The 12,420-nt window shown below is 40.5% G+C and overlaps 1 protein-coding gene across 3 annotated transcripts in view; it reads left to right on the top strand.

The window, feature by feature from the left end:
- The window catches only part of pop1 (POP1 homolog, ribonuclease P/MRP subunit), a 62,925-nt gene that overhangs the window by 25,085 nt on the left and 25,420 nt on the right, over positions 1–12,420 (top strand). For all 3 annotated transcript variants that reach the window (XM_072569752.1, XM_072569753.1, XM_072569754.1), the window contains 3 exons: positions 632–719; positions 5,369–5,556; positions 6,845–7,092. In XM_072569752.1, coding sequence (XP_072425853.1) covers positions 632–719; positions 5,369–5,556; positions 6,845–7,092 — 524 coding nt within the window. The remainder of the gene's footprint in view (positions 1–631; positions 720–5,368; positions 5,557–6,844; positions 7,093–12,420) is intronic.

Here is a 12,420-nt window from a genome sequence, read left to right on the forward strand (position 1 = left end):
TCAAAAAAAAGTCTTCCCTCTTATGGCTTTTGATTCTCACTAATAGAAACAGATTTTCCCTATGTGTTCTGTACTGACCACTTATGATTTTGAACATCCCTATCAAATTACACTCTTATGGGAGTAATCCCACCTTTTCTAGTTTATCCATATAACTGAATGCTGCCATCCTCAGAGCCATTCTTAAAAAAAACCTCTTTGCATCTTCTCCAGTGCCTTCACATCCTTCTGTAAGACCATAAGATCTAATAGCAGAATTAGACTCGTTAACCCATCTGTCTGCTTTGCCATGATTATGGTTGATGTGTTTGTCAGCCCCATTCTTCCACCTGCTTGCCATGAAGTGTAGTACCCACAAATGGTTATGGTATCTGAATTGAGACCAGATCTGTGTTTTACTGATTCACCATAAGTTTCTTGTTTTTATCTACTATGCCTTCATTTTGAAAGCCCAAAATACAGTATGCTTTATGAACAGTTTTCTCATCTTGTTCTGTGGCCTCCAAGATTTGTGTATAAATGCACCCAGAGGCGCCTCTGTCCCCATTAAAATTGCATCAGCATATATCATTTTCTGGGAGCTTTTGACCATTGTTGTTCTAAGTCATCTTTCTGTTTTAATTTCTTTCAGGATTTGTCTTACTATTGCTGCCTGGAGCTGAATGGGACAGAGAATAATCTCCTGAAGGCTCTTGCTCGTTTGACCAGTGTAGATGCAGGTATTTTCAATCCAGGATATTTCAACACCATCCTCTATTTTGTTCTGCTATTTCTTGAGTTAAGAAACTAAGCAACATGCTTCCAAACTTTTGGGCCACACTTTTTTTGTTAAACACAGCTGCTAGGTGATATACTAATGTGGCAGACACAGCAGGGTTTACTGGTACATGTTGCAGCGTTGGGATCAGGCCTTTGCTAGACTATAGAAAGTCATGTTTCAGGTTGAGCACAGGAGTTTTTAAACCGTTCATTTAACATCTGTCACAGTTCCTGATGTCTAAACTATTACTCTCTATTCCCATCCCCCTTACAGGTTGTTTTACTATAATGCGCGTTTCATTATTGCAAATTCATTGAATGCAATTGTTGAATTGGGGACACTGCTTCTAAAGTGCAAACTTTTAAACCATGTACTGGTTATAACGTGATTTCAGCCCCACTTGTTTAAATGGTGCTGCCACTATACAGTTTTCTTATAACGCAGGATTGCACGAGAGCGGAACTACTATGTTATAGCAGAACCGACTGTAGGTGCTAATGCGTTTCCCTTGTTCAAACTTCTGATGGTGACCCTTGATGGGTGACTCAACCAAAGGATTATTGCACTTGTGCAGGTATTTGTAAAGGTTTGTGACCACTCTCCTCACTTATCTTCATGATCCGAACTTGCAGCTTGGTTTGTCTAATGTATTTTGGTCTGACTGAGTTTCTCTGTATCATGTACGTAGATGTGACTCTTGGCCAACTGCATTTAACTCCCACACCACTGATGCTCAGTAGCAGCAGTGTGTACTAGTGACATGATACATTACAGAAATTTGCTGAAGATCCTTGGCTCCTTTCAAATCCATAACCACTTCCATCAAGAAAGACAAGGGCAGCAGATATATGGAACACCACTACCTGCAAGTATCCTGCCAAGCCACTCAACATTGGGAGTTCGAAATATATCTCCGTTCCTTCGCTGAGAGTCAAAATCCTGGAATTTCCTCAGCAGCATTGTGGGTTTGCCTATAGCACATGGATATATCGGTTTAAGAGTGAAGCTCATCAACCATCTTTTCCAGGGCTATCAGGGCTAGATGATACTGCTGGCCAGCCAGTCATGCCCGTGTCCCATGAGAATATAGCAAGGCATTTATTTTTGTGACTTCACCATCATCATCATCATCATCATCCTTGCGTGGATTTTCATTTTTACTTTCACCTGTGTAACCATTAGCACAATCCTCTCTTCAATCACTTGATTCACAACTGGTACATCTTTGTCCACATCCAATCAGCTTGTAAAGTTTCTTCTCTCAAATCTTTAATTAGCTTAATCACTGCAGGACTGGATGTACTATCTATCTATTCTAACAAGTTAAGAATTTTTTCTATCATGAGTCTGAACCCAGTTTCCTGAGCTGCATCAATATTGTTAATCAAATGTTAATACTGACCACTAATTGTGCTATGCATTCTTCATTGTTGATGGAGTTACATTTTCCTAGGCACAAGTTAGTGTCCAAATCATATTCTTGAGGTTAAATTATTTCTGGGATGCTATCAGAGCTCCCAGCATTGTTTTTGGCAGTTAATCAGTGCATAAACTCCGACGTTACTTAAATCATAAGATATTTGATCCCAAGGTTAAATAAGAGAGGGACGTTTTGGGGGTTAGTACACTTCCACCACATTGTATTTGACAAGCAGTTTGGCTTTAGGGTGGGCAAAACAGTTGTCAAGAATCAGCATAATTTTGCAAGCCAGATGCTATGCAACATTTGTGTAATGGCTTCTGGCCTCTGGTACAAATTTATTTCTGGATTAGATTGCCTACAGTGTAGAAACAGGCCCATCGGCCCAGCAAGTCCACACCGACCCTCCGAAGAGCAACCCACCCAGACCCATTCCCCTACACCCAATACTATGGGCAATTTAGCATGACCAATTCACCTAACCTGCGCATCTTTGGACTGTGGGAGGAAACTGGAGCACCGGGAGGAAACCCACGCTGACACTGGGAGAATGTGCGAACTCCACACAGGCAGGAATTGCTGCCCGGGTCCCTGGTGCTGTGAGGCAGCAGTGCTAACCACTGATCCACCGCGCCGCCAAAATATCTTGTCAACTGTGGATCTTTAACTCCATTTCTTGTAATATGAGTGTGACTATCTTTAACCACTTTGATTAGAATAGCTTCCTTACAGTGTGGAAACAGGACCTTTGGCCCAACAAGTCCACACCGACCCTCCGAAGAGTAACCCACTCAGACTAATTTCCCCTTGACTAATGTACATAACACTATGGGCAAATTAACGTAGCCAATTCACTTGACCCGCACATGTTTGGACTGTGGGAAGGAAACCGGAGCACCGGAGGAAATCCACGCAGACACAGGGAGAATGTGCAAACTCCATGGCAATAACTTGGTGGTTATCCAATCTTTCTTGTTCTCACTGTATCTAACTGGCAATATGTTTTACCTCTGAGGCTCTGGAATTCTAATTTTTGCTAATGATGAGCTTGTGTGTACCTGCAACCAAAAAGTGTCTCCCCACCTTTTGGCTCTCAACCTCTTAGACTAAAGTTGTGCAATGCATAAAATGCCAACAGAGATCAGTTTCATCAGTGTTGGAAACCTGCTGTAGAAGTTTCAGTGCCAATTAACTGTGCAACTTCTTTGACAAACCCTGGCAGCTGCATCAGTATCTGCACTTTCTTATACCCAACACATAGTGTAGACTAATGCATTTTTATTCTTAAATCTCTGCATCCTTGTGAATAAAACTGTTGTTCAGTTATGCTGCAAATAAAGTTCTTTGCCGAGTATTTTTGTTCTGATAATTAACATTTCACCAGAACGACTGAGTCTGTACAGACAATGTGTAACATTTTTAACAGTTCATTCTTTATTGATAATGATCCTTTATCGTGATTTGCTGCTGTCTTTGAAACAGTTAAATTCCAGGAACTGTCACAGGTGTTAAATAACAGCAACTCTCACTTGCTGTGAGATCGCAAATATTGGGAACTGCCTTTGTAACAGTTAAATAGTAGGATCTTTGCTTGCTGCACTGTAAATGTGTGTTGTTCAGAAAACCAGAAGCATTGTGGCTGCTGTGCTCCAAGTTCCTCGCTAACAGAATACTGAATTAGGTAGATGCAACCTGTACCCCTTCATTGTGGCCTGATTTAAGCATTAAGAACTTCCAAATGCTTTAAAAAAAACAATTTGCTTCCGTTTGTTAACCACACTAGTTCACTAAATCCGATCCATACAACTTCTAAGTAATAAGACAAACTGTTCTGTGCTATTTTTGTTTCAGTGGATTGAAAACTTTTCACCTGCTTTAAACAATTTTTGTTTTGCGCAAATTAACTTCAAGCTAAATAAATGTAAGTGAAAGTGCTGGAGATCTGAGTCAAGATTAGAATGGTGCTGGAAGAGCACAGCAGGTCAGGCAGCATCCGAGGAGCAGGAAAATCGACGTTTCGGGCAAAAACCCTTAATCAGGAATAAGGCTGAGAGCCTCTGGGTTGGAGAGATAAATGGGGTGGGGTGGGGCCGAGGGGGAAGATGGCTGAGAATGCTGTAGGTGGATGGAGGTAGGGGTGAAGGTGAGGAGGGATAGGGGGGGAAGGAGGATTGAAGGATGGGACAGGTCATGAGGATGGTGCTGAGCTGGAAGGTTGGGACTGGGGTACGTTGGGGGAGGGGAAAAGAGGAAACTGGTGAAGTCCACGTTGATGCCATGGGGTTGAAGGGTCCCCCCCAGCCCCACCCTCTCCCATTTATCTCTCAACCTTTGAGGCTCCCAGTCTCATTCCTGATGAAGGGCCTTTGCCTGAAACATCGATTTTCCTGCTCCTCGGATGCTGTCTGACCTGTGCTTTTCCAGCACCACTCTAATCTTGACTCTAAATAAATGTAGTTTCTTTCTCCTGTGCTACAAAACAGTCAAAATTTGAATGTTTGGGAAGTCAGCCATTTGAGAAGGTGAATAGATGCGGTCTCTCTTCACTCTATTAAGACACTTCCTTGGCTATAGTCAGTCTCTGATTCTTCTGTCCTGCCTTAGCAGTCAAGATAGCTTAACAGCTAGAAACCTTTATTCTGTTTTACCAACATTTTGATGAAGCCTTTTGATTTTGACTTGTCATTTTGGGATGCATGGTGGCTCAGTGTTGGCACTGCTCCCTCTCATTGGCAGAGACCTGGGTTCAATTCCACCCACAGGAAACTGTGGAATTTGTACATTCTCGTTGTGTCTGTATGGGTTTCCTCCCACAGTCCAAAGATGTGCAGGTTAGGATGGATTGGCCAGGTGAAATTCCCCATTGTGTCCATGGATGTGCAGACTTGGTGGATTAACATTGGGGAAATTAGCACAGTTACAGGGATAGGGTGGGTCTGGGTGAGATGCTGTTTGGAGGGTGGGTGTGGACTCAATGGGCTGAAAAGTCTGCTTCCCCACACTAGTGATTGTCTGATTCTGTGGTATTTTGTAGAAGGTTAGAGATTTGTAACTATCAAAATCATTCAACAAAATTTGAGAATGATGCAAGTAAATTTGTTTAGTTCAACTTATTCTGTTGTGGTTTTATTATGCCCTTAAATGGTCTAATGCATGTTGTCCTGCTGATTTGTTATGTGGCACTAAAGGTACAACTTTTGCCTCTGTGGCCTGCCTGTCCGGGAAGTGTCAAGGATCACTGGTTCTTTACAAGGCAGACCAATATCCTGAGAAACCTCTAGGTCCAGTTACTTTCCTTTGGAGGCCTAAAACACAACCTGATAGCTCTTCAGGAAACAGACAGCTTTGGATTTGGATGCATCCAGCACTTAAAATGGTAACTAAATTTCATTGTGCACAGTTTTCATTTGCATCCTGAATTTACAAGGGCATTAGAGAAAATTGTAACTTGCTGAACATCTGAAATTTGAAAGTCGTAACCAGAAATTATTTTAACTTGAATTGATTAGTATAACTTTGCATATTATGTAAGGAGTATTGTGCTTCCCCCCCTCCCTTTTTCTTTTGTTGCAGCTGTGCCCTCAATTGACTGAATGATGCTCTATAATTTCTTTATATCTTTTTGTTTCATTCCCCTCTCTCAGCGCTCTCACTGCAAATCAACCTTTTCAATCAAACATTCAGCTCTGAAGAAGAGTCAGATCAGACTCAACTTTAACTCTGTTTCTCTCTCCATGAATGCTGCAAAACCCGCTGAGTTTCTCCAGCACTTTCAGCTTTTTTTAAAACAAGTTTTGAGTAGCTTTCCAATGCTAGTTTGAATCAGTGGCAGTATAGAAGATAACAAATTCAAACCTCTCTCCAGGTCTAGATTTCATAGTGCTGCACTGAAGTATCACTGTAAATTTTTCTCTTTGTGAGATGTTAAACTGATACTGTATCTGCATATTCAAATCTATACAAAACATTGTGTCATCTGAAAGATAAAATTGCATTTATTTTATGGCATTCAAAAAGTTGCACGTCCCTAAGAGGTGGGAGTTATGGATACAGAGTTTGTTTTTCTGAATCTTCTCCAGACTATAAACTATTAAATTTACAAGTGTTTGTCAAACTGGGATTCTTTTGAATGTTGTTTTTGTGTTAAACCAGAAGCAGAAAGAATGGTATCGTAGAAATAACCACAGAAGCAAATGTAGCATTTTGGGCAAGGAAGAGTTAACAAAGTGCTTGCATTTTAATAAAATAGTTGGTGGAAGTAGATCAAAGTAAACAAACTAATTGTAAATAAGACTTTTTGGTGAGAATGTGGTTATTTGCCTTTTCAATTTTGTAAAATATTTGAGCTTTATAATTTTGGCAAAAGTAAGGTGTTTTAAACCTTAAGTCTAAGGATGTGTTATATTCCAGCATATTCACAGCAGCAATATTTCTACATAGGTAACAGAGATGAGGAGGATCAGTATCATAAAATGATAAATAGTATGAGAGTTACTTCCCAGTTACTTGTACCACAAACCTAGCTAGAATAATTCTTGATGCATCTCCACCTTCTGTGAACTTGTATCAAACTATTTTGTGTCTCATGTTTGCATAATTGAGTATAATCCAGAATATGTACTTAAAATTGTCCTTTTCTTTTAAACTTGATGATAAATTTTTAGGATTTATTGACTGAGCTTCAGTTGGTCTGTCAATGTTTGGATGTCCCTGTACCTGAACCAGCTCCTAATGAATGTAAAACTATAACATATGTGCCAGAAAAGCAAACTGAAGTAGTTGGCTTGAAAAGAAAGCAGCAGGATAAAGCTGGAGAGGTGGTCATACCGGAGAAAAAAATAATAGGCAATGGGACCAGAGATCCATCGACAACAGTGGTTTGGACATCATTAACTAACGGCATTACAATAGAGTGAGTACACTTTTTAAAAAAAATACAGCCTGAAATTTGCATGTTAGCTATTAATTAGATGGCATTAATGATATCCTGCCAGTAATGTTAACTATTGGTGATTAGTGATCCAGTGGCATGGACTGATGCTCAGTGAGCATAAGAATTTAAAATTCACTTAATAAATCTAGATTTAAAAAGCTGGTCTTGGTGACACTGCAATCTCAAATCTCACTATCACCAGAAAGTAATTTGGTCTGTTTATTGCCATATAATTTAATTTTATTATTTTGGGTCCCTAATTCAAACTTCTAAATGAAATTCAGTTTCCTACGTGTGTGGTTTGGTCACTAGGTTTGTGGAATTGTTTATTATGAGAAATGTCATTGCCAAGTTTGCCTGAGTTGCTCAGATGCTGTACACACGCATCCATTGCTCTAAAAGGAAAATAACTGAATACTCAGAAACTCACGAATGCTATAATGCATGGCTGAATGTGCTCTGTAATAGAATTCAGCTTGAGTGCACAATGCAAGCTACACATTACCTTTCTCCTACTACAAGTAAGTTATAAAGTCACCCATTGGGTGATACCTATACATTCCGGTTGACTAGATTAATTTTTCAGGCACAATGTTTCTAAAGCATAATCTTGTATCGAGTGGGTGGTTACATTGCAAAAGGTTCTGTGGATAAATTTCTTCTGCTTTGACAAATTGGAAATGTTTGCGCATACCCAGAAGGTAAAATTGACTTTCTGATCTCTTGTGGTATAAGGTAAATTGAATTGAGAAATGAGAATTGAAAGAAGAGTTTTCCAGTTCATTGTTTTACTCAGTTCCTGAAATTGCTTGTTTTATTCATGAGCTCAGGCCAGAAGCATATTGAATGTATCTTGGCTGTCTGGTCTCATTGTATGAAAATATAGAATTCAAAGGCTGGATCAAGGTCTTGTCTTGTTCCTGGTATTGGTTATCTTGCTGGCTTTTCAATTTTTCCTTGCTTGTGATGCCTCTGTTAAATGCTCACCTGTTAAAAGCAATAATACTTAGCTGTGCATTTCAGTTTAGGTGAATTACTGTTGATTTTATTTCATGTTGGATTAACAACAGTACTTAAGTCTGTCTTGGCTTTTCTCCGCTTCCTTTGCTCTCCTTCAAATAAATACTTTGCTTGCGTTTTTACATTTAAAAATGCCACAAAGAGTAAAATGTTAAAAGACATTTAAACTGGGCATCTAAAATAATACCAAACATGAGGGATACATGTGAAGAGAAGAGTAATTACACATTACAACTGTGAGTATACTTCATTGCCTGTAAAAGCAGGAAGCCTTTATTATGATTAAATGCAAGTTTATTTATTTTTTTCTATTGAGACAGTGGTGAAGTGGTGATGTCACTGGATTTGTAATTCAGAAACTGAGGCTGATGATTTGGCAGCATTGGTTAAAATACCTCTATGGCATCTGGTAGAATTTAAATTCAAGTAAACAAATCTGGAAAACAGGGCTACAGTTTATTTCAACCCCACTTGAGATGGCGTCCCGCCTTTGCCAACCATAAAGTCCCAATCTGTTTTCCTCTTTGCCTTTACAAAGTGCACATGCTTTCTTAATATCAGTAAGTCTTTGTTACCAATGTCTTCTGTTTGAACAGACTCACATGTTTTGTTGTCTTTGGCACTTAATGTTTCAAATAAAAGTAGTAATTTTGTTTAAATATAAGAAGGGGCACTAACCCCTTTAAAACCAATGTGCACTGCAGTTTAGGACAGCATATATTTTGATTCCTGCTGTCAAGCAATGGCAGACCATGGTGACCAAAGAAAGCTTAACTTTCAAGAACGAGAATGGAAGTGCAGAGCATTGTTGGAAGAACATGTAAGCTGAATTCAGCGTCAGACATTATACATTGGCTGGATGAAGAATGCTGAAAAATTAGGTCATAGCATGAGAGTGGAGAGTAGAATATGAAGACCTAAAAAGAACAGACTTGCAAAATATCTTGGATTGGAGCAGGCATGCTTTGCATGGTATAGCAATAATTAAAATTCACCCAAGAACAACCAGAACAAAAGAGTTTTGTAGAGAAAGCTGAAAGCTTGCAGTGGGAAATTGAGAAGCAAATTTGAAAAGAGATCTCTGTTATCTGTAAGGATAATTGGGTGGTAATGGTAGAGAATTTTAACTTACCAAACATAGATTAAGACTGCCATTGTGTTAAGGGATTGGATGGAGATGAATTCAAGTTTGTACAAGAAAATGTTCTAAGTGGACATACCTACTAGAGAAGGAGCAAAATTTGACCTCCTCTTGAGAAATAAGGCAGGGCAAGTGACTGAGTTTCAATAGGGGAGTACTTGGGGACAAGTGATCATAATTCTATTGGTTTTAAAGCAGTTATAGAAAAGGATAGACCAGATCAAAATGTTAAATCTCTAAATTAGAGGAAGGCCAATTTCGATAGTATTAGGGTAGAACTTTCAAAAGGTGGGTTTAAACTAGCTTAGCAGGGGGATTGGAACCTGTGATGTAGTTCCAGTGCACAGGAGGATGTGAGTAGGGAGGGCATGGACAGGATTTTACAGTCATAGGAGTGTACTGGCAGACAGCAAGCTGGTTTGAAGTGTGTCTACTTCAACACCAGGAGTATCCGGAATGTGGTCGGTGAGCTTGCAGTATGGATAGGTACCTGGGACTTTGTTGTGGCTACTTCGGAGATATGGATAGAGCAGGGTCAGGAATGGATGTTGCCGGTTCCAGGGTTTAGATCTATCATTAAGATCTGGGAAGGTGGTAAAAGAGGGGGAGGTGTGTTTATTAGTCAAGGATATGTAACGGTGGCTGAAAGAACTTTTGACGAGGACTCGTCTATTGAGATGGTATGGGTTGAGGTTAGAAACAGGAGAGGAGAGGTCACTCCACTGGGAATTTTTTATAGGCCTCTGCAAAATTCCAGGGATGTGGAGGAGAGGATTGGCAAAACGATCCTGGGTAGGAGTGAAAGGAACAGAGTGGTCATTATGGGGGCTTTTAACTTCCCCAATATTGACTGGAAATGCTATAGCTCTATACGTAAGATGGATCAGTTTTTGACCAATGTGTTCAAGGATTTCCTGACACAATATGTCGAAGGGCTAACAAGAGGGGAGGCCACACTGGATCTGGTACTTAGTATTGAACCAGGCCAAGTGTTTGATTTAGTGGTAGGTGAGCACTTTGGAGAGAGTGACCATAATTTGGTTATGTTTAGTTTAGTGAGGGATTGGGATAAGTATGTGCCACAAGGCAAGAGTTATTGATGGGGAAGGGCAATTATAATGCGATTAGGCAAGACGCAGGAGGCATACAGTGGGGTAGCAAAATGCAAGGGATGGGGGCAATCAATGTGGAGCTGGTTTAAGGAACAGATATTGTGTGTCCTTGGTAAGTATGTCCCTGTCAGGCAAGGGAGGAAGTTATAAGGTAAGGGAACTGTGGTTTACTAAAGAAATTGCATCTCTTGTAAAGCGAAAGAGGGAGGCTTATGAGATGTTGAGACAAGATGGTTCGGATGAGGTGATGGAGAGCTAAAGATTAGTTAGGAAGGATTTAAAGAGAGTTAAGAGCAAGGGGGTACATGAGCAGTCTTTAGCAGGTAGACTAAAGGAGAAGCCTAAAGCTTTCGATAGGTATGTGAACAATAAAAGGATGATGGGGGTAGGAATAGGGCCAGTCAAAGATAAGTGGGAAGTTGTATGTGGACCCTGTAGAAATCAGTGAGGTGCTAAACCAATATTTCTCATCTGTTTTCACTCACGAAAAGGAGAATATTGTAGAGAAGACTGAGGTACAGGTTATTAAACTAGAAAGGATTGAGGTTAGTAAGGAGGAGGAGTTATCAAGTTGAGAATGTGTGAAAGTAGATAAGTCTCCCGGGCCAGATGGGATTTATCCGTGGATTCTCTGGGAAGCTAGGAAGGAGATGGAGCCTTTAGCCTTGATCTTTGAGTCGTCATTGTCTACAGGTTTAGTACCAGAGGACTGGAGGGTTGCAAAGGTTATGCCCTTGTTCAAGAAGGGCAGCACAGATGACTCAGGTAATTATAGACCAGTGAGCTTTGCGTCTGTTGGGTTTTGGAAAAGATTATAAGAGATAGGATTTATAATCATCTAGCAAGCAACAACTTGATTAGAGATAGTCAACATGGTTTCATCAAGGGCAGGTCGTGTCTCACAAACCTCATTGAATTTTTTGAGAGGGTGACCAAGAATGTAGGGCAATTGACGTGGTGTACACGGTCTTCAGTAAAGCCTTTGATAAGGTTCCACATTTGGCTTTTGGAGAAAATGCAGAGTCATGGGATTGAAGGTGATTTAGCAATTTGGACTAGAAAATGGCTTTCTGGAAATTATTCAGTCTGGAGTCTGGTTACTAGTGGTGTGCCGCAAGGATCCGTTTTGGGACCACTGCTATTTGTCATTTTTATAAATGACTTGGACGAAGGCATAGGTGGGTGGATGGGTTAGTAAGTTTGCAGATGACACTAAATTTGGTGGAGTGGTGGACGTTGTGGAAGAATGTTGCAGGTTGCATGGGGACTTGGTAAAGTGTGGAATTGGCTGAGAGGTGGCAAATGGAGTTCAATGCAGATAAATGTGAGGTGATTCCCTTTGGGAAGAATAATAGGAAGGCAGAATACTGAGTCAATGGAAAGATTCTTGTTAGTGTGGATTGCAAAGGGATCTTGGTATCCATGTACATAGATCCCTGAAAGTTGCCAACTAGGATGATAGTGTTGTTAAGAAGGCATATGGTATGTTAGGTTTTATTGGCAGAGGGATTGAGTTCGGAGCTGTGGTGTCATGCTGCAACTATACAAAACTGTATTTTCCGCATCTGGAATATTCTGTGCAGTTCAGGTTGCCCCATTACAGGAAGTACTTGAAAGCATTGGTAAAAGAGCAGAGGGCATTTACCAGGATGTTGCCTGGTTGGGGGTGTTGGGGGGGGGGGCAGGTCTTGTGAAGAAAAGCTGAGGGACTTGAGTCTGTTCTCACTGGAGAGAAGGTGGCTAAGAGGGGATTTAATGGAGACATACAAGATGATCAGAGGATTAGATAGGGTAGACAGTGAAAGTCTTTTTCCTAGGATGATGACATCAGCTTGTACGAGGGGGCACAGCTGCAAATTGAGGGGTGATAGATTTAAGACAGATGTCAGAGGCAGGTTCTTCACTCAGAGAGTGGTAAGGGCGTGGAATGCCCTGCCTGCCGATGTAGTTAACTCAGCCACATTAGAGGCATTTAAACAGTCCTTGGATAAGCATATGGATGATGTTGGGTTAATGTAGGGTTAGTAAACGGGT

This window comes from Chiloscyllium punctatum, chromosome 5 (genome assembly GCF_047496795.1).
Source record: "Chiloscyllium punctatum isolate Juve2018m chromosome 5, sChiPun1.3, whole genome shotgun sequence".
NCBI lineage: Eukaryota > Metazoa > Chordata > Chondrichthyes > Orectolobiformes > Hemiscylliidae > Chiloscyllium > Chiloscyllium punctatum.